Source organism: Thunnus thynnus, chromosome 4 (genome assembly GCF_963924715.1).
Source record: "Thunnus thynnus chromosome 4, fThuThy2.1, whole genome shotgun sequence".
In the NCBI taxonomy this organism is placed as follows: domain Eukaryota; kingdom Metazoa; phylum Chordata; class Actinopteri; order Scombriformes; family Scombridae; genus Thunnus; species Thunnus thynnus.
In genome coordinates, this window is record NC_089520.1 from 24,386,160 (window position 1) to 24,408,307 (window position 22,148).

Sequence of the window (22,148 nt, forward strand, 5' to 3'; positions counted from 1 at the left end):
TTGTCTGGTTCTGTTCAAAAGTTAAGCACCAATCTAATCTCGCACTAAAGCTCACTAATAAACACATCATATATTGTGTTTAATTGATACAAAAAGAGAAAATGTTAAAACTTCAAGTTTTGTTCTTTGCATACTGGCCAGGCCAACGTACAGATGTGAGAGTGATATCAATGTTTTCATCTAATTCTGGGCAAGAAAACAAACGTGCATCTTCCAAAATGTCAAACTAGTCCTTTAAAACAATTCAATGACAGTAAAGTTAGTAAGTAAATAAAGTTTTAGATCAAATGTCACATCTTTACATAAAAGATAAAAGCAAGATATAAAACAGAAATACTAAAATAAAATAGAGGTAAAAATAAATAAAAGGCAAATCTAAACAGGTTGGTCTTCAGCTGCATTTTAAAGGTGTCCATAGAAGTCCAAACACAGAGAATTCCTAAGCAATGACTTCAACTAGTGACATGTCTTTCCTGAAACAATGTCCTCAATGTCAACAGTTTTCCTTGGAACAGCTTTCTAGAAATATTATAAAACTATAAAACTTGTTGACATCCTGTGCTGTGAATTATCCAGAATAACCAAGACAATGTTTATGGAAAGAGAGCCTGCTGTTGACTTTTGTTTTACAAGTTATGTTTCATAGCTAGTAAAAGAAATTCCATTCACCCTCATTGTTTTATTGTGGTGGCAAAAATACACCAAAACACCAGAACTAAATACCACAAGTGGTGAACTGACTCTTTAAAACTTTCAGCTTGAAAATTTGCTATATTTTCAAAATATTTGCTTTTGCAAGTCATCTTTGTTTTGTCTGTACTTATGAAATGGAAAGAGAATATTATGTTTGAAGTTGATTGTGTGTGAAGTCGGGTTAGTGTTGGTCCAGGAAATACCTGACAGTGGGAGGTCACACAAAGCCGTCTCACCCATTCTACTGGGTGAAGCATCAATTATTCAGCTCGCTCTAAATGTGGGACAAGAGGAGGTCAGGGAGATTCTGCTCCCATGCTGTGGATGATGCTGACTTGCCAGAAGGCTGATGATGATGATGATGATAATGATGACAATCAGGCTGATGATAATGAGTTATTGTCATTGCTGACAACGATTCAGTGATGATAGATGATTCATACTCATACAGCTGTGTAGAATACCTGTTTTGTCTTGACTCAGATGTGCATTTCCCCACAGACACAAGGCAAAGTCATGCACGAACAACACACACATACACACACACACAGCACACAGTAGGCCATTGAAATATTTCAGCACGGATAAGCTTGGATGATGACATAGACAGAGCATGCTGATACAGTATAGATGAACCCGTTCGGCACAGTACCCTGTGTTGCCATGGCAACAATGTAAGGCCTTTCGACAAGTCAGGAGGGTCAGGAGGAAGAGTTGTGATAGTGCTGTGGTGGCAGGATGGAGAGGGGTGGGGGGCTGGGCAGTTTTTGAAGGTGAACTTTGTTGCTCTCTTTCTCTCTTTCTTTTTCAATCAATGCTACAGTGTTGAACTGAGGTGCTGCATGTCATGATAAACGATGAAATGAAAAACAAGGTTGTTAGTGACTGACTCCTAGTGTTTCCAGAGAGGAGTGGGTGCCCTGGATGGGAGCAGAGAACACTGGTAGTCTGGCTGTAGAGTGCAGTGGTTGAGCTGCTGGTATGGTGTAGGAGAACAACCTCAAACCTCTAAAGCTATGATGAATCCTCTTGTGTGTTTATGTGTTATACTTCTGGACCTCCTAACAGTCCACAGTGAGTACACCTTTTTCAGTTTTGTGAACGAACTACATGATACTTTCTTCCGTTTAAAATGTTGGATTGTGTTGTGTTTTAATGGTCGTAGCTTTTCATTTAATAAATGTTTAAGAGGGTGCTAGTTTCAGGGTTTCTAGTTTCACCCTTTTATCTTCTGCTTTAAACTTCCCTGTTTCCTAATTTGAAAGGACAAGATTTTATTAAAAGGAATAGTTTGACATTTTGTGAAATACACTCATTTGCTTTCTGGTAGAGAGTCAGATGAGTAGATACCACTCTCATATCTGTACACTAAATAGCACAAATGATTGGCCACAGTAGTAGGTGAAAAAATCTGAAGAACACCCCGAGGTACAGGTAGACATATTTTGTTGCCTTCATACATTGTCAGGCTACCTGTTTCCTCCTTTTTCCAGTCTTTATCAAGCAGCAACCACCACAGCTTTAGGCTAAAGCCAATGCGGAAGTACCTTAAAGTGCAATGCCACCAATGGCCACTAGATGCTGGCTCCACAAGATCCCTGGCTCCAACTGACTCCCATTAAAAAAGTGTCAACTTTTCTGGAAATAAGTTTTTTCAATGAGACATTATGGTCAAATAAACTATGGGTCCTCTAATAAATGTGCTGGTTGTCATTTTGGAAATTATTGCTCTGTTAGTAAGATGTGAAGCCATAAGCTGCAACTCTGGGCTTTCAAACCAGCTCCATTGCAAACCACTGGGTGATGTCACACCTCGCTAGGTCCATCTTAATATCGCTCGCTAAGTCTATGATGTTTATGCTAAGCTAAGCAGCTGCCATCTATAGCTCCATACTTACATTCATCTAAATGTAAGAAAGTAAATAAAGTCAAATAGTAAATAAGGGTATTTTCCAAAATGTTGAACTATTCCTTTATATTGCTTTCCTCTACTATACAGAGTTGAGAGATTAGTTTGTGATTACCCACGTTTACAGGAAGGAATAGTAGATATTTCCTGGAAATAGTCTGCTCTTACTGCTCGCTTCATGTCTTCTTTAGATCCTGAAGCCAATGTACAGTAGCTAAGCGGTTGCATAAGACAGATAGGGAGAGCCCCCACTCTAATGTTTCAGAGCCCAGAGTGAGGTGGTGACACTAGAAGGTCAGGTTATATTGGATTACCTTCATTATGCAATGGCCTCCCAGGTGACAGAAAACCACTAATTGTTAGGGCAAGTCAAGTGGCTTGAGGGGGGGATTGGGAGGGCCTCACTCCTTATGTTTCTCTTTTGTTCAGTGAAATCTTTTCATGTTTATAATATAGATTTCTTAAGTGTGAGTGAAATCAGTACTTCTAGATATCCTTTGAGCTGAGTGACTGAGAATGTTCAAAAACATATTTAACAATTGTAAAGTCATCTGCCACAACTCCTCTGTCTTGTAAATTTCTGTCTCTGTACAGGCCATGTACTCATGCAGGGCCGTATAGTAGGTGGCTACACTGCTGCGCCAAACTCCATCAAATACATCGTGTCACTGCAGAGCACCAGGGGCCAACACTTCTGTGGTGGATCATTGGTTCACAGGCACTGGGTGCTGACTGCAGCACACTGTAACATAGGGTAAGAATGTCCTATACTAGTTATTGATAAGCTGTTTATCATTTTCGCTGTTATTGTTGGGTGAAAATAGCCTACCTAAAACCATATTGTCATGATTTCCATGTTGGGAAGGTTACACACTTCTTCATCTGTAAAAGTATCCATCCATCGATGGCAATGTCGGTTGTTCATTCAGTCAGTTGGTTGGTCCGCACTGAAATACCTCAACAACTATTAGATGGATTTCCATGAAGTTTGGTACAGATATTCATGTTCCCCAGACTCCTAATGACTTGGGTGATAACTTCACTTTTCCTTTAGCACCATTAGGTCAAAATTTATTGTCCAATACTTTCTTTGTATTACCAAACACCTGCAAAACTAATATTCCCATCAACCTCAGCCATATTTATATTATATAGCATAAAACGTTAAACTAAGATGGTGAACATGGTAAACATTATACCTGCTAAATATCAGCATGTTAACATTGTCACTGTGAGCATGTTAGCATGCTGACCATGATGCTGACATTAGCATTTACCTCAAAGCACAGCTGTGCTTATTAGCCACTACTTGGTTAAGTATCATCAAGCAAGAAATCAAGGCTATTTTTACCTTGCCATTTTTATGATCTACACAGGAATGAATCTAAAATGTCACTTGACAGTTTTGTTTGAACTTTGTTTAAAGTAAAGATCAAACAGTTTCTGAAACACTTGCACAGGGAATGACATTCTTACTGGCGTTCTTTCAGTGGACGCTGTAGAAGTCACTGTGTAGAAGCTAACTTGGCATGATTTTATAATGTGAGCAGATGGTCCTAACAGATGCCTAAAAGCAAACATCCATTCTGCCACGGGTATGTAACGTCAAAACGATGCCGCTTGATCATTATGCAAAGTAAACCTATATACAGGCCATTGGGAAGTCTAACAGCACACAGATGCGGTCTAGTCAGCTGACCTTGGTACATCATTGGGATGTGTTTGTGTGTGTGTGTGTGTGAAGTGTGATCTTGTCTGGATTCAGGGAACTGGCCGTATTTCTGTTATACTGTCCCAGCCATGCCTGCTCACAGTAAGCCATTGTTCCTTGATAGACAAACACCTCATGGCAGCCACGGTCAACCGGTGTGCTCACATTGTGCTGTGACTTTGAATCCTGCTCATAATTGTAATGCATGTCATTCCACATCACTCTCACCTTTCTGGTGATAAACTATCTGATTCAACAAAAACACTACATCATCTTTCTTGCTTTAGAAGTGATCAGTAATGATCATATCTCAAGGACATGATGTATTTAGTGCTGTATCTATTAATAAATGTGATGTAAAATGGAAATGCCTTGTTTTAGGGCAGAGCACATGATGATAGTGGCGGGGGACTACATCGTAAATACCTTTGAGGGCACTGAGCAGTACGCTAAACCCTACAGGCTGGTCACGCATCCCTTATACAACAGGAGCACCAACAACGCCGACATCATGCTCATTAAGGTACCACAGGAGCACTACAGAGATTCAGCCAAACAATGTTATCAAATTCTTACACAACAGGGATTTATCTAGAGAAAAGCACAGTTAAAAAATATGAAATGTTATATATATATGTATATGTATATACATACATACATACATACATACACACACACACACACACACACATATATATATATACTTTCATAGATATCAGTCAGGAGAACATTAAAACAAATATATTTTATTGTTAGTAGAATAAAGTATTTTATTGTAATAAAATGCATTTTCTTCTCATACGCTATATATGGGACAGTATATTGGATAATATATATTTCAATGACAAAAAAAGGTCTATCACATAGCCACACATTTATATCATCATAATCACAGCAACCGTCTGTGGCCAGTAGGCAAAGCAACATTTAACACAACAATAAAATCCATGTCAAGTGTACTTGATGTTCTACAATGATATCTTGTATTACATAAATGTGTTTTTATAAATCAATGAAGGTCTGTATCTTTATTTTGATTCCCACAGCAGAACAAGCTATACACACAACACTGACATATTATCACCTTATAAAGGTGATATGGTAAACGGGTGAACAAACAGTTGCCTATTTGCACATCCAGCAGAAACGGACCAACATTTATTTGAGATTGTGTCTGAGGCAACCTAACAAATGTAAACCCGATATTGAGTCTCCTTTTATGTGTTGGATGATAATTCATCACTATGAGCAACCTATTTCACATTACACATACACATTTGATCCACTGTTACTATAAAAAATATTAATTAGTGCAGCTTTAACAGTTATCAAGAAAATAATGTATATTTGGATAATGTTGACCATTATAATCATACTACATGCCTACTCAGAAACTCTCCTCTGATTTTCTGTCCAGTTACGAGCCCCCATAGTGCTGAACAAATACGTGTCCCTGGCGCCTCTTCCCCGGCAGGGGACGGGTGTGGTCGAAGGCAGGGTGTGTCGGGTGTCCGGTTGGGGCTACAACAGTCTGGGTGGAGGCCATGCACCCTTCACCCTGAGGACGGTCACAGTGCCCATTGTCTCGACTGCAAGGTGTAACAGCAGCGAGTCCTTTAATGGAAACATCACAGCAAACATGATCTGTGCTGGCTACAGGACTGGAGGAAAAGATGCATGCAAGGTACAGGAGACGACTTATGTTACACCTTTAATCAATGTCACGCAGCCACTTAAAACTGTTTCAGCTGCAAAGTAAGTGGGTGTTGCATGTTTCCAATCTGCTCCCCTGTGAAAAACAAGATCATTTGATCTTTGAAAAGCCATTAAATCCATTTTGAAACATAAATTCTCCAAGGTAGAGGCCTTGATTCCTAGTGTATATCAAATAGCACAAGGTCATCCTCTTTTCATCAGCTCACATTAGAGTGAAACAATAACACAGTTTGTGGAAGCTTATTATCACAACAGTATGAAGATACAGTTCATTGTGTCAGTGTTGGTTCAGATACAAACTTTTATTAAGCAGACGTGGCCGTCCACCCTCAGGAATTGTATTAGTTATGATAGTTGCGGAGGAGAAAGAAAAGCAACCTGAAATAGCATCAGGACTGAAAACATGGTGGTAATTTTGAGATACGGTTACAGACGACAGCATGTACTGATTTGGTTATTTGTATCATGAAAGAATTCTTGCCACAGTCTTCAGTGCGAGAAGAACATTACATGAAATTCAATGTGTGATATACCAGTAGGCTATATTTTTGCCTCAGGTAAAGAGCTGAATGACTAATTAAAACATGCTATATTTAAATCTGCAGTAGGCAACTTTGTGTGTTGGCATTTCTAAGTGGCAGCAAGATGTTACCGTTTAAATTTGCGAAGGTTTAAAAGCTATCATCACCTAACAATCAAGGTAAGCAATAAACAGTAAAACTGGCCTTTCCATGACGGCAATGTTAATGGTGAGAAAAGCTTTTCACAGCAGGTTCAGCCATATATGATGATATATGAGACTTTTGTATCTCACGTCTCCATTGGTCACTTCTAATGTGCTGTAAAAATTCCCCTTGGCCCCGAAAAAAAGCAAATGTGAATTTATCGCATGTATCACATGAGTCCATGTAGTTCTATGCATGTGAAACTGCATTTCACATAAATTCACATAATAGAGACACATATAGTTTTCTGAAATTTGATATTTCACAAACTAAGTGTAGTAGGCCTGTTTTTTGTGCTTTTTTGTAAGGCAGTGTCTGTGCCAAGACATTTATTTTGGGCTAACATGATTTTACAACATCTAATTTGGGAATAGGATGTTCTCGCAGCCACAGATTTGACCATCCTATTCTTTATTGTCTAGCCAGATTTACAACAAAGAAGTAACCTAACCTTGCTGGGACATCTAAGATACTGGAGAAGTAAACGCTTCTTAAAACGGTTGTGACCGAGACCCCCTCTGTTCGGACTGTAGCATAATTTAGTCTTTATTGTAACACCAATCAAGGACATTAAAGCAGCATCAATGCAACACTAATGGTTGTGGCATGGTAACTGATGTGGGATGTGGTCTTGTCCTTGCAGGGAGACTCTGGCGGGCCGCTGGTGTGCGGGGGGCGTGTTTATGGCGTGGTCTCTTGGGGCAACGGCTGCGGTGATGCTAAGTTTCCGGGAGTCTACACGGCTGTGTCCAAATTCCGCCGGTGGATAGACCAAGTCATCTACGGGTCGTACTTACGCTGCACCAAATACTGAAAAAAAGGATGAAACAAAGATAATTAAAATAGCCACTGATGCCTTAAAAGGATCATTCCCCCTGAAATGATTAAAGCTGCCACAGACCAGAGGTAGTTCTGTGTATTCTGTGTATTTTTATCATGTTTTGAATACCAATATAATGATGATTATGTTACATCATTGTTGAAGTTTCCATCTGGCATAAAGTTGTATTTCTTCATAGATACTGCAAGTTATCTAGTTGTGAACATTGCCAGCTACGGTTGTACTAATTGTGTGCACAGGCACTTTATAAGCCTATTGTCACAGCAGTGGTAGTACTACAGGAATGATTTGTTGTGACCATGACACCATTGTAGACTACATACAGTTATTCCTGTGATATGAAGTTCATAACCTGTGAAAACCTTTTATGGCAATAAATATTCATATATCCAGAGATCATAGCTGTGTCAGACTTTAGTGGTGAATGTCTTTGTAGTTTTTGTTTGTGCTCTTCTTACTAGCTCCAAGTGGTGGAAAAATGTCATGTCACAAACTTCCATGCAACTTTTGAATCAGAATCTGACAACAGTTGTGGGGTCATTTGTTTACCCACACAACCCACAGTTACTCAAAACTGGAATAATCCACCCCCACATAGGCCTGATGAAGCAGATTATCTGGGTCTTTGAGTATTAAACGTTTCATAAATAATAACGAAAGATGTTTTTTCTAAACTTCTACTTTGGTTACATTTTTACATTGTTGTGGGAGTTCTTTGGTTTGGTAATTTTCAGGTTTTCTCCTATAGCCTGCTTTTTTCACATTTTATAAAATCTCATAAATTTTGCTCTATTCTTTCCTATCTGACTTTTCAACTGACTCACCCACCCACTACCCACTATAGTTATTTGGTAGGAGATTAGCCTATGTTTTATGTAAAAAAAAAAAAAAAAAAAAAGGTTAAGGTTAAAAAAAGTTGTTTCCTTTTGCCTTACATTGAATAGCAGCAGGTGATCTGATATGAGAGTTGAGCCTCTGATAAAATCATGGCGTCTGTAAGTCCACAGGGAGTGGGCGTGTCATGACTGCACCTCCTCTATGAATAGTTGAGGGCATAATAAGTTAGTTCTGCTGCAGGGTCTGATATCTTGTGTCATCACCTTTCATTTCATTGTCTGTGTAATGATATTTGGTTAACTCTTACATAGCATTCATATTCTGACCACTCATAGTATGGAGTGGGTCATTTTTGACCTGGCACCACAAGTGTATTTTGCATCTATATATATCTAACACATGGGTGATTCATCCTTCATTAACGTTTCAGAGAGCAGAGATAGTGTTTTTTTTAGGTTTGACACTATTCGTTTATAGAGAAAATACATTCACCATCACACTATATTATGATCTCATGTTATCTAAATCAAGGAGAACAAAACAGCCATAATTATTTCTTTGAATTTTATTGAAAGTGAGGGGTGCAACAAAATTTTTGAATGGTATGTTTCATTATAACCATCGATTAACACTGCCTGTAAACCACATGCCCTCCTTTTCTGTCAACTGTACACAATCAACTCTGCACAAACTGGTTTGCAAATTTCAAACTAACAAAACTGCAAAAAAACATGACCTTTAGAGTCCTTTTTTTCTTGTGCAGAAGTTGCATCTCCCTCTCTTTTGTCCCCTTGTGACAATTGACTGTGGGACTGCAGACTGATCAGGGCAAGATTTGGACTACTTTGCTGCTGCGGCTGCTGTGGTTAGCATGTGGGGAAGGTGGTGTCGCCTTTTCATGAGAGAAGTCACAAGGGTCTTTCCTCCATTTATTCTATGTTGTCCTCCTCTTCTAATACTTTCTGTTCAACTCACAGTCTCTTTTTCATCTTGGAATAACAGATCCACCAAATCACTCCTTCTACTCCACCAAATCAGTGAAATAGGCTCCCAGGTACTTTTTATAGCCCTATGAAAGCTGCCCTCCACTACAGGGAGGACTATGTTGGGCAACCACTATGTTGGTTGCAGGGGAATTGATGGGTTTGATTACTTTGTATAGGCTTGTTTGCAGGTGCAGGTGCCTACCTGGGTGGGAACCCTGGCAAATGTAGCAATATGATGGGAATACAGGCGGTTCTTGTGACAGTGTCAAGTTCCCCCTTGACCTCTGTTCCCATCGTCCCAATGACAGATACACAGACATGCCAATTTATAGTTTCACTTTACAGATTCCACATAACCAGACTTCACCTTGATATGATGCCCTCTAGTAATCCCTTTGGATAAATACAGGTCAAATTTGACCCAGACCACTCTCTATGTACAAATATTTATACCATTTGCACAAAAATAAATCATTTTGACATATTTCCATTTTTGTATATTCTCAGCCACTTTAGGAAAAGTCATAAAATTTCAGGCTTGTAGAATGAAATTTATGGTGTTTTTACTCCCCTCAAATGTCAAAATGGGTCAAATTTGACCCTAACAGTACGTAAGGGTTAAGTTCCTCGAAGAAAGGAGGGTCTATGTCAGGATTTAATGGGTGTCCTCTGCTGCATGTCCTTTACTGTAGCCTATATCTGTTTTGTAAGACAGTCCCTTTGTGCTGCTGTTCCTATACAGAATACAGATTTAAGTAAACACGACAAACAGCAGTGGGTGGTAAATCTAATGAGAATCAGTTGGTTCCAACCTGAAGGAAATCCTTGGGGCACGATTAAGCAAGCAAGCTAGTTGTTTAATGCCACCCTTGGATCTGGAAACTTTTCTCAAACTGGTTCCTATTAGGTTTGAGGACATTATAACTATGTCTATCATTACTAATTGTTTTATTAATGAAAATTTACACATGACGCCATTTCAGGAATACATTTAAAATTGACATAATCTGGGTGTTATTTTAGTTTTTGGAGGGCCTATTAAAGAACAACTGTGTTTATTTTTCTTCAACATCTCAATATGATGTTTTATCTGGATAATTTGCAGGTCATGAGTTCCAGGGTTCACTCAAATCTGCTTAATCTGGAAACATGAAATAATCTGGTTAAAAAACACCTGTTCCGGGGTTAACCCAGCAAATATCCTGATAATTTAATAAACCTGCTTCAACCCTCATCCCTTTGACCCCTTCTACGTTTAGCCTGTATTATATAGTACCCCAGAATTTGTGGTGAAAACAGTGCAGGCCCTCAAGGTGGAACTGGAAGTGCGCCATGGGGCCAAAAGTCACAACCCAGCCCATGAAACTACTGCCATCCTCTGGCGAGGTCTGACTGGATTGATATATGAAGGCTAATGTTAAAACCTTGTGGCCAAACAAACTGCATAATCTGTAAAACTGTAAAGCAGGTTTTAGTATTTAACACCTTTGCATCGTCGAGTGGTGGCGCGTAAACGGCATTTTCCAAAGATCTGAATTGGTTCACATTTACGTGCCATCTTTGAATATAAAATCGCTATTTGTTTGATTGCATCTAGATCCCGGAGAGTGGAGCATTGGTACACCACGACTCCAGCTGGAAGCTTCTCTGGGCTGCACCAGAAAACCCCCGTACAGCTCCCTCGCCAGGTCTCCCCGGGATCCGTGTTTTGCATCGCTCCTCAATTTGCATTTCTTCCTCAGATTTTCCGTGCGACGGGTTCAGCCGCTCGAAACCAGCGGGCGCTCCACGGCTCTATTGTACGTGCGCCTCCATTTCCAAAGCAATACGCACAGAGAAGAAAAACACCTCTGGAAATTTTGAATAATGTTGCCGAAGCCCCAGGAGCGGGGAAATTGAGGACATTTTGATTCTACTGTTATTTCTGTTGCGTACCTACGGAGACAAACACGTGTCTTCGGGGTAAACAGAAAGGACTAGATCGTGTCAGCAGATTGCATTGTTTTTTCTCCTTTTGTTTGTTATAGACGACCGGGTTCAAGCTTGGCGACGAGCTATACATTTCAGTTTGTGCGCCTTGGTGATAAAGACGCATTTGGAGATGTCGGAAGTGCTGCCTTTCAACGAAGAAAAAATGAGTCATTATGGAAATGAGGGCGACGAGGGACACCTTTCCTTCACCTGTCGTCTTCAAGACACCAACAACTTCTTCAATGGCTCACAGAATAAACGTCCGCCGAAACTCGGACAAATAGGCAGGAGCAAACGGGGTAATTATATAATTAAGGCGTTTTCGTTTGTATGGTGGTGTGTTGAATGCGCACATAGGTTAGTAGTGAACCATAATTAAGGATGCCTCTGTGTGAAGCCAGATAGGCAACACCGTTGCCTTTGACATGGTCTTCAGCAGAGTGTAAGATCAGAGAAATAGTCTATTCTTTGAATGCGTGTGGGATGAATGGGTTTTTTAATATTCTATTCGCATTGCAACACAAGTTGGATGCGCAATGCGTGCTGTTAAATGCCTTCTGAATGCTGCTCAACAGAGTTGTGCTGAATGTCCTCTCCCTCAATGAATGTTTATGATTGAGATTTATTTGCTGTGTAATTATGATTTGTGTCAGCGTTGATAAAATATGGCTGTTTGTGTTTTTGCTTTTGTGTGTCCTGCATCCCTGATGAAATCCTGATGGTCCTTGAAAATTGAGGCTCACTTGTGGTGCCACATACATGCACAGACAGACACACAGTTGCACGTACAGTAGTGCACAGACACAACATGGACAATCATGGCAAACAGGCAGACATGTAGGAACTGGATCTGCAGGTGCACAGTGAGAAGGCACGCAGAAATTCAAACATTTCCAAATGTGCATCACGCACACAATCACACTCATGGTTATCTTTCTCTTTTGCATGTTCTTACTCTCTGATGCATGCGCACACCACTTTAGCTCATACAGCGCAGTGCTAATAGTTGTGAGCTTTAATGCCCTCCTGTCAGTCAGTGGTGAATTTTCAAGACGCCACACCAAGATGAGCCCCCCCTCATTAACTCTCTCCCCTGTCATCCACAGTTGTGATCGAGGATGAGAATGGCGACGACGAAGCACTGAAAAATGGAACAGAGAAGACCCCGGCAGATGCTTAGAGCGCTCGGCTCATCACCCCCCAAAAGACACTCTTGAAATTTTTTATGGCGATATTTACCAGTTTTAATCCAAAGACACTGTATATAAGCACTTTCTCTCATGTGGCAGCAAGCAGCACTTCCACACCCTCCTCTCCAAGTCAGTCATGGCCATCTGGGTGACACACTGGCAGGGGCGGGAGATGGCAGTGAAGGAGACCCCCAGGTGGACCCCCCCCCCCCCCAACACATACACACAAACAAACACACCCTCGATTACAGGGTTTCGCCATAAATCCAAAAGCGGGAGAAGACAACAACGGGGGAGCGGGGGGGCGATGTGGATGAAGGAGGCGACGAAATGCAGAAATCAGGGACAGGATAGAGAAATAAATCTAATATAAAAACTAAAGCACACACTTCTCCTATATATTATCAATCAAACCTATGATAGCATTCTTTCTGCTCTTCATTTTGATCGAGGGCAAATGAATAACAGAGTTTGTAAATATGGAAAGGGTAGCCCATATTTTCTTGCACAAAGTGGGAATTGGTAAACTGTTTGTTCTCTGTGTTGAAGACTTTATTTATTGATCCTTTGGAATATGTCTTTTGCAGTGACTTGAGGCCAGAGGGAGTGTTTTTATGTATGTTGAGAAAACCTTGAGCGAATGAGAGTGATGTTTTTTTTCACTTAACAATTCTCGATGTTGCCTGAGTGTTTTTTGTTACCATACTTTGCAGCTAACAAGTCATTTATATACAGTGTACCTCCCACCTGTTTGTAAGCTTCCCAGGCTTTCACCTGGATTGGTTGATACTGTAACTTGACTGTACACACCCTATTGATAAACTATTTATATTGCATTGTGCATTATCGTGTGTGCCAAATCTCATGAGGGGATATACTGTACCGGACAACTTGTTCTTTTATGTGCTTTATACATTTAACTCATACAGTTGTTTTGTTGGGTTGCCATTTTTAGGGCTCTTTCTTAAAACACTGAAATACCAACTCATGCATGGCAAATATGAAATCATGCATGCACGGCAGAAGTTCTGAAACTCTTGTGTATTCTTGAAGCACCTCGTATACAGCTTTGAATGACAAACCTCGAGAAACAGTCTTAATTCTGCGTTGTACTGTACGATTCACACTGATTTGTACAGTGGCCTAATATCTTGTAATAAAGATTATGACGAACTACTATTTACTGTTTAGTGTTGATTGTGGTTTACAATTTACGATAAGGAATGATGTACTTGATGTTGCTTTTTGTTTTTTTTTTAACTGTTTTAAAACTGTAGCAAAAACACGAAAAAATATAGTTTTGTATCAGAAAGATAAAGACAATAGCGAATAGCTTAGCTGACTTTTGGATGTGTCCCTTGTACAGTTTCCCCTGTTGTTATTGGATTGTCTATCTGGCTGCCAAGGAAGGTCAAGTCAGCATTTTCCACTGTGAGAAAGTAGCATCCCATTCCTTGGAAAGATCAGAAATGGAAGGAGACAGAGATGGGAAGAAAGACGAGCAAATAATCACACTGAGAATTTGAAATCCACACTTTGTCCTGATTTGTTTGAAGGAGAGTCGGTTTGGACAACTGCACAACAGACTGTAAAAAGTGCTTAAGTATTGCAAATGATTCTGTGGGGAAAATGTACACCGCTGCTTCCCAATGCAATAAATGTCTGTTTGCATCTAAAATCTCAGCTCCTCTCTTTAATCAAGCCCTCCCTTTAATTCCATGGCCAGAGATGTAAATGGTGCAGGGGCACCGAGGCATGAGGAACACTGATGAGACGTGACATTTCCAACTCTGCTGTGGTGACTAAATGATTCATGTTGTGTGACGAGCCTCTGTCAGCGTACAGCATCTTAAACCCCGGACCGCCGGGATGTGTGCTGGGAACACATACATGCAGCAAACATACACACACACGTAGGCACTCACATGTCCGTTTCAGCTCCAACTGCAGGCTAGACTAACATATTGCCAGTCTCTCTCCCTCCCCAGTCTTGACAGACATGAAAGGGGCTGCCTGGGCCGGGTACCATGGTAACAGATGCACCTTGCACTCGATGGGTGCTGCGGTGGGTTCGGTGCAGAATAGTCTTCCCTGAGCCTCAGCTTGATACCATCGCTATCTTTAATGGAATGTTCTCCATTCTCTTATCTCTGCCCTCCTCTCTCAAGACCCCCTATTCACTCTGTGGCGTGACCGCATTATCCTGCCAAAATAGTTCCTTCTTCCAAGATGGCAGTCAACCATGACGATGGCGCCTACTGCAGCAACAGCCTATCCCCTCACACAGGATGAGAGGGTGTTACATTTAGGGAATAATAGTGTATGATTTTCTGTGTGGTGGATCCTTTCATCTGAAATGTTGCAGTGAAAACTCGGTGTGATTGGTCTGAGCTTAGTTCTCAGTCTTAACACAAGGTCAGGTACCATTCCCATACATTCAGTTAACCTGTAGGACTTGACCAGAAGCATACTGCTGAACATCACACAGGCTAAACAGTCACATCATCTATTTATCATAGAAACATATTACAATAATTGTTAACTGATTGCCTTTCAGTCAAGTTGAAGGTGCACAAGTTGTCGCTTATTCAGTTTTCCTGTATTTCGGATCTTCATGATTTCTGAAACTTTTCTCCTTGCTGCATTACATAATTTTGCAGTGTTTGCAACAGATACACCAGCAATCCAGGCAGTAAGTGCACATAGTAAATAAAAACTACAAAGGCAGCTACACATGTAAATCTATGTTGAATACCAATTTCTAGCATGAGTCCATTTTAGCACAAGTTTAAAACAGACAGAGTGGATTTTCTAGCCACAAAAAGGTGACCAGCGAAGGTACAAAGAGGCCAAAGAGTTGCTATATGAGCTGCAGGTGCGTCAGTCACAAACACTGCAAAATTACACTGCAGCTCAATAATCATGATACCAAAATGCTAAACATGGGAAAACTGCATTAGCAAAGAGGAACAGGTGTGACATGTGTACACACACTGACACTGACAGACACCAAATGAGAGATTTTAATAAAAATGACTGGCAAGTTAAATCAACACCTCTGACAGTGTCAGCTTCAACAAAGGGCAGGATTGTACAAAATCGAGGTTCTGATCAAATAGTTGGGAAGATTTAATAGTTGATACAGTATATCAGGTTACTGGGACAGTGTCATGGTGACGTTTTGCTTTTTTGTTTTGTTTTACCAGAACATTTTCTCAATAAAACAATATTTCACCACCCGAACCTTCAAATATATTGATTCTCATGCATCATTTTAATTGGATTCCAGATCCATGATGATGATGGGATGATGACAGTGGTAATTCTTGGTTTCAGTGAAGAGTTCAAATCTCCTATGTTCCAAATGTTGTTTCCAATCCTATTTAATGTCCATGTTTTTGTAAATGTTATATTGTATATCAGCACAGATCTTTACACTGATAGTTCTAAACTGAAAGGGATCAGTACATGCCCTATACTGTTACAAACTGTAGTTCACAGTGTGTTTGTTGTCCCCCCAAAAATCGTAAGAGGTAAGTCAGATGCATCAGATGCGACTTGAAGCTGAAATTATGAAATATGCAGACAGAAGGAAGGTAACTCACTTCTTCAGTCTCACTGTGTCCTCCAGTATTTGCACTAGTATTTGCAGAAATAGAAATAATCAGCTTGTTTTAATAACTAGTAAAGTTACCCATTTATTGTTTCATGTCTTTAAAAATAGAAACTTACAGAAAAGGAAAAGCAAAAGAAAAACAGAAAGGGAATAATAATAGCTGTCATTCTAACTAGAGCTGTATATTGGAGTTTATGAAATGTCTTTCAAGTAATTTTCTGATCAACAGTCTGTTAGGACATTCCTTTTATTATTAACTACATTTCCTGGGGAGGCGCAAAGGTCCAACTTAAAGTTACACTTACACGTCGTGTGCATGGTTACTGTCTGCTTCAAATGATTTCCAATGGATTAAAACTGAAATCTTGAAAGTGATAAAAGCTGCAGATCAGAGTGGAGGAAGTCGCAATCTGTGATCTGAAATATATCACAAAGTATCCAAAAGTCCAGCTCTTCACTTTTGCCTGAGCCACATTCTGTTTTTAAAGTTCATTTAAAGTTTGTCTTGCTCATTTGTCCTTCACAATTATTTTTATATACAGATATAATTAACTAAACTTCATGAAAATCTATCTTCTTACTGTCCATCTGCATCACCATGCATGTTATCACAATGAAAATCCAGGAGGGTACACACATACAATACATATTCCCAGATAATCATAAAGACATGTCTCAAATGCAGGTTATGTGTTTATCACACAGCACCTCATAACTGTATACTCAGATGCTAAATCCTAATACTGTTATCACAGAGATACAGCAGATGCTGCTCACCTCAGGCTGTCCAGATAAGTTCAAATTCAAGCACAGACTTTGGCTAGGTGGCCACCGCTGCTGGAAGAGGCTCAAAATTACACTTGACAGTGAATAGATCCTCCATTATTGTCATTACTGTAATGGGAAGCTTTTGATTAACTAAGTCAGTCACTATTTGGATAATATTGTGGCAGATGGGTTTTGTAGTGAGGACTCATGAGAGGCTAATCACTGGTGCTGTGAAAGTGGGCAGACAGAAGTCAAGAAGTGGATAGTTGTTAGGTTACATAAGCTCTGACAGGTGTAGCAGAAAAAGAAAGAAATAGGAATAAATGGGGAAAAAGCCATTCATGGGAGAAAGGGAGGGAAGGAAGCATTCATAGGTCACTGACACAAGGAGGAAAACCACACCCTGCAAACTCCCTGGCTGCACACACACTGGACACACACTCTGGCCTGACTGATTCTCACATGGTTGTCCCTGAAGAACCCCAGAGCTCTACTCCACTGGACTCCTGAATCTGACCTTTGTGTGGTAAGCATGGCGCAGGGGAAATACCTGCGGTGACCTCACACACTGAGCCACTCACTGGGAAAATCAGCTTTTCTCTTACTTGGTGTGAATCAATGGGCTTTATATGATGCAGAAATAGAATCTGTATGGCATGCAAATGGCTGAGGCAACATTTGCATTTCATTCCACTGCATGTGTGCATTTGTGTGTATGCATATGTGCAGATGTTGAGCTATTTATTCAGATTTTTTTCTATTTGTGCATAGATGTGCACACCTAATTGTGTGTGTGTATGTGTGTGTCTGTGCGTGCATGTGTGTGTGTGGTGGGAAAGCTCAATTGGCATTGGGATCAGGTATTCTCTCGCTGATTGAGACTCTTCTGGGAATTCACAAGGACGACTGCTGATGGGAGGGAAAAGGGAAATGCAGTCCTAGTTGGGAAAATAAATAGATCCTTTTTGATACCACACCAGTATATTGTGTCTGCTCCTGACTGGGGTTTTACGTCAAGTTTTTTTTGGGCAGAGCTGAATCAAACAGAAAAGAAAAACGAACCCTGCCTATGATATGATAGTGAGTAAAACACACTTTGGTTGCAGCTAAATCATGACTCCAGATGACGTCAATCTTTCAAGCAAGTTCCCTATCAGATATCGGTCCAGCTTTTATTCATCTACAAAGTCTGAATCCCTACCAAAAAAAATCCTTCGACTGTGGACACTGTCCTCATGTATTGTTCTTGTTTAAAAAGGGTACAGGTCTAACAGATGGGACCGTCAGGACAGAGTAATAACAATGGACAAACAGCCAAAAAAGATAGAGACCACTCCGCATTAACATTAAACACTCTTTCTCTCTGTTTTCCAAGGAAAGTGAAGAGAACTGAAGAAAGGGCGGAGGACGGGTGGCAGGCAGGCAGATTGGAAGAGAGTGGGAGAGCAGCACGAGAGGGAGATGAGGAGATAAGAGTGAGATGGAGAGCCAGGAGAGAAGGAGGAAAAGAGAGGGATAAACAAAGTGAGAGTGGAGGAAGAGAGAGGAAGAGAGACAGAGGCTCAATATGATGAAATGAATGCCAGGGAGAAACAGTTCAGACCCACCAGATGGTTACTATAGCAACCACATCCCCGGTCTCTCTCTTTCTCTACCTCTCACTCTCTGTCTCTCTCTCACTGCCTAGTTGCTTTGTTGCTGCTTTAAGTCTGTGGAGGGAAACCAACGGCTGAGAGAGACAGCTTTTTTCCATTCTGGTGCAGTGGCATCGTAATGCCTCATATAACCAACTTTACACACTTGCACTTGTGTACATTAAGTATGATGATATTTATTGCATGCTGGTTCTGTTTTTGACAGCAGGTTTCTGTCACAAGCACTGACTGGTTTACTCATGTGGTATAATTCCTCTGCAAAAGCTTATGTATGTGTAAGGGTTAGGAATGATTAGCCCTGCATTACAGAGCACGGCAGCAGTGCAGGGTCATGAACAGTTCAAGGAAATGACACTAGCGAGAGTCTCTTGTGACCTTAATAAATGCCGTGTTTTACCTTTGACCCTGCCTTGCTCACAGTCACACAGGCAACTACTGTGTGGTGGTTTGTATTGCAATGTGTGCATTGCTTTAAACACCACAGACAGATTGAGATGCTGTAAGCGTTCTCCTCAAGCTCAGCAGCAGCGCACTACAGTTTCATACCAGGAACGGGCATCAGATGTCTCCATCGAGATCGTATTCATCCCTGCATTGAGCAAAGCGCCCCATTAAACACACACACAAGCATATGCATGCTCTCAACTGCAGCCTGGCACCATGCATGCACACCATGCACACATTCACACACACACACACACACACACACACACACACACACAGACACAGACACGCAGGCACCAGCCGGGAAATATCCAAAGTGGGATACACAACAAAGGGAAGAGCTTGTGGGCCCCCCAGCTAATCTCATGCATGGAGATCATTTTCAAAACAGAACAAAATGGTGGGCCATCTCTCGGTGGCAGAGTGGGTCTCCGCAGGGCCCCCGGGGCGGGATGGCATGTAACTGTGTACGCGTGCCTCCTGAATAAAAGATGCTGACCTAGATGGAAATCCGCCATTGGTCACTTAATTTGTCCTACATGCGTGATTGGCTCGTGCCCAAACTTACAAGTGGCTGAGGGTGGAGGTCACGGTCACGTAAGATGACATGATGCTAAAATGCTGCAAACTTCGCACTGACAGTTTGAACAGAAATATCTGTAAGATAGAAAATGGGGAATATGATGCAGTTGAAATAAATATTTGGGAGTTTTGAGAATGTATCATATATTTTGTTAACATATTGCGCTTCTATCATTTCAGTTCACCAGGTGCAAAATTTGTCCTTATTTGTCATATCTGTTTGTCTGTATGTGTTGTTCTCTCACAACCCCCCCACACCCCAATTAAAGAGCCCAATGTTTCACCTCTGGGGCTTCGTCCTGCATACATTTTCAAAGTCAGACTCATAAAAGAAAACATGAGAAGCATTTTTAGTTGCTCCATCATCAACTAGCATTACACAGCTCACTGATGCAGATTGGATTCATGCAATGTGCCCGAGCCGGACCACGTGGGACTAAACATAGTACATATGTCTGCAGGTCTGTGAGCATGAATGAGCCCGACTGAAAGGGTGTTTTGTATCAACATTGTACTGAGCCCTTCTACATTATTGATATGCAATTTGACTGCCCGCCATCAATAAATTATTAAGGAATTGAAAATTGTTGAGCCGGGGCTTGACAGCCTTGAAGCTCTTTGGCCCCGATAGATGAATGAACACGGCTGCATGATTGTCAATGGATGTGAACTCCAAACTGCGTGAGCGAATGAAAAGTCTACTTAATCCTTTTTTTTTTTTTTTTTAGATTTTTCAAAGGACTCGGGGCTATTTAGCCCCCACCACATGTTATGTAACAATCCAGCTGTTTATTGAGTGAATTGGTTGGGGTTTAGTGAGAGCTGGGTCTCCCCTGGAGAAAGAAGGGAGGCTGGATCCAGATGTCTGGCCAACCTTGGGACTGAAACACAGTATGTTGAATCCTGGAGGCTCAGTCTGTGAGAGTCCCACACACTGATTCTCCCATCTTACCTTTCCCACACCTTTGTGATAAATCCAACTACCCTTGATCTGCCTTCGATCTTTGTATCAATCACTTGAAACACTGTGAGGAACTCAAATATTCAAACGGACCACTGACAAATGTCTTCTTAGTAAACATTTATTGCAATGGTCTAACATCACGCAATATATAACGCTCACATCTGTCCCTCAAAGGCAGAGCAAAGACCAACAGGTGAGCCCAAACCAGAGCAGTTATAAAACATTACCCAAATAGAGGCCAAAATTGATAAGAAATCCTTGTGTAAATGCTTGTGACCAGATGGTTGGCAGTTCAATCCCAGCCCAAATACCACCACCGAGTTGTTCTTCAGAGAGGTCTTTAGCCCCCAACTGCTCAGTGGAGCTGCCCACGTCAGAACATTGGGCAGCTTCCAGGTGTGAATATGTACAGTATAACTGTGAGTGTGATCAAGGCGTTCTTGTGAAAGAAAGCATTGCTCTCAGTGATACACTACTTCCCTGAAGAAAAATTAAAAAATACTCCTCCACCAACTGTATCAGAATAAACTATACAAAAAAATGTATTTTGTCAAATACAGATTTCCCGAATACAGATTAATCTGAGTCCTCCATTTTTTAACACACAGTAGTTCGAGAAACACTCAGACCTGTAATACAAAGCTCTGACTCCAAAGCCGCTCCATCCACATTGAAATTCCTTGGTGATGTCCACTCTGCACCATCAGCCTCTCTGGCTAAGCCTCAGGAATACCAACCAGCTGTCAGCCCCTGACTCTCTCTCTCTCTCCCTCTTGCCCTCTCTCATGCTATCTCACTTTCTCGCTCTTTTTCTGTATGCTCTCTCTTGTTGACAGAAAACAAGTGCTGTATCACCATTTTAATTCCGGCGTGGGTATGCAGGTTCTCTCTTTTTTTCATGGAGCAAGCAGTGAGGAGCCGGCACAGAGTGAAGGATCAGGGGTATGCATCTTAATGACTTCCACGAAGAAGAAAGTATAGGGAGAAGAGGTCTAGGGAAAATCCTCCTTTAATCTCCTTCTCTCCCCCTCTGCTTGTCTCTCTCTCACCTCTGGACCCTTGGATGCAGCCTGTCTGTGTTTACAGGATTTGTCTCCCTTTGATTCTGATTAATTAGCTGACGACCGAAGACCTGAATGTTGCCATGTTAAAGACAGAGAAAGAACAAGTAGACAAACTCCTGCTACTGCATAGTTTAACTTGTCGTGTTGCCATCACTTCACAGTCGTACCACATCCAGCAGTTATAATGGAACCATGTTGGTAGCCATTTTGGAAAGGTTGCGCAAGTCTCATTATCCAACCAGTCACTGGGGCCATAATAATCAGTGTGGGCACTCAGATGAAAGTTAATTTATTTACACCATATGTTCAAAAGTATGTAGACACCAATGTTTACATACTTTTGTGTATTTTTTGGTCTGTGGCCATTTTCCATGATTTGGACCCTTTAGTTCAAGTTAAGGAAAATCATAATACATAATGATACTTTAGACAATAGTGTGTGTATTTTTTGTGGTAACAGTTTATGAAAGGCCCTT

At 40.9% G+C, this 22,148-nt stretch overlaps 2 protein-coding genes across 2 annotated transcripts; both read left to right on the plus strand.

Moving 5' to 3' along the window:
- Positions 1-1,697: 1,697 nt before the first annotated feature.
- Positions 1,698-8,819, plus strand: LOC137182280 (trypsin-like). Its single transcript, XM_067588605.1, has 5 exons — positions 1,698-1,767; positions 3,197-3,356; positions 4,695-4,836; positions 5,731-5,997; positions 7,398-8,819. Exons 1-5 carry the CDS (start codon positions 1,710-1,712, stop codon positions 7,566-7,568), a joined length of 798 nt encoding a protein of 265 aa, XP_067444706.1. The 5' UTR covers positions 1,698-1,709; the 3' UTR covers positions 7,569-8,819.
- Positions 8,820-11,043: 2,224 nt separating this feature from the next.
- Positions 11,044-13,758, plus strand: camk2n1 (calcium/calmodulin dependent protein kinase II inhibitor 1). The gene is made up of 2 exons (XM_067587812.1): positions 11,044-11,688; positions 12,496-13,758. Exons 1-2 carry the CDS (start codon positions 11,520-11,522, stop codon positions 12,567-12,569), a joined length of 243 nt encoding a protein of 80 aa, XP_067443913.1. The 5' UTR covers positions 11,044-11,519; the 3' UTR covers positions 12,570-13,758.
- The last annotated feature ends 8,390 nt before the right edge of the window (positions 13,759-22,148 follow it).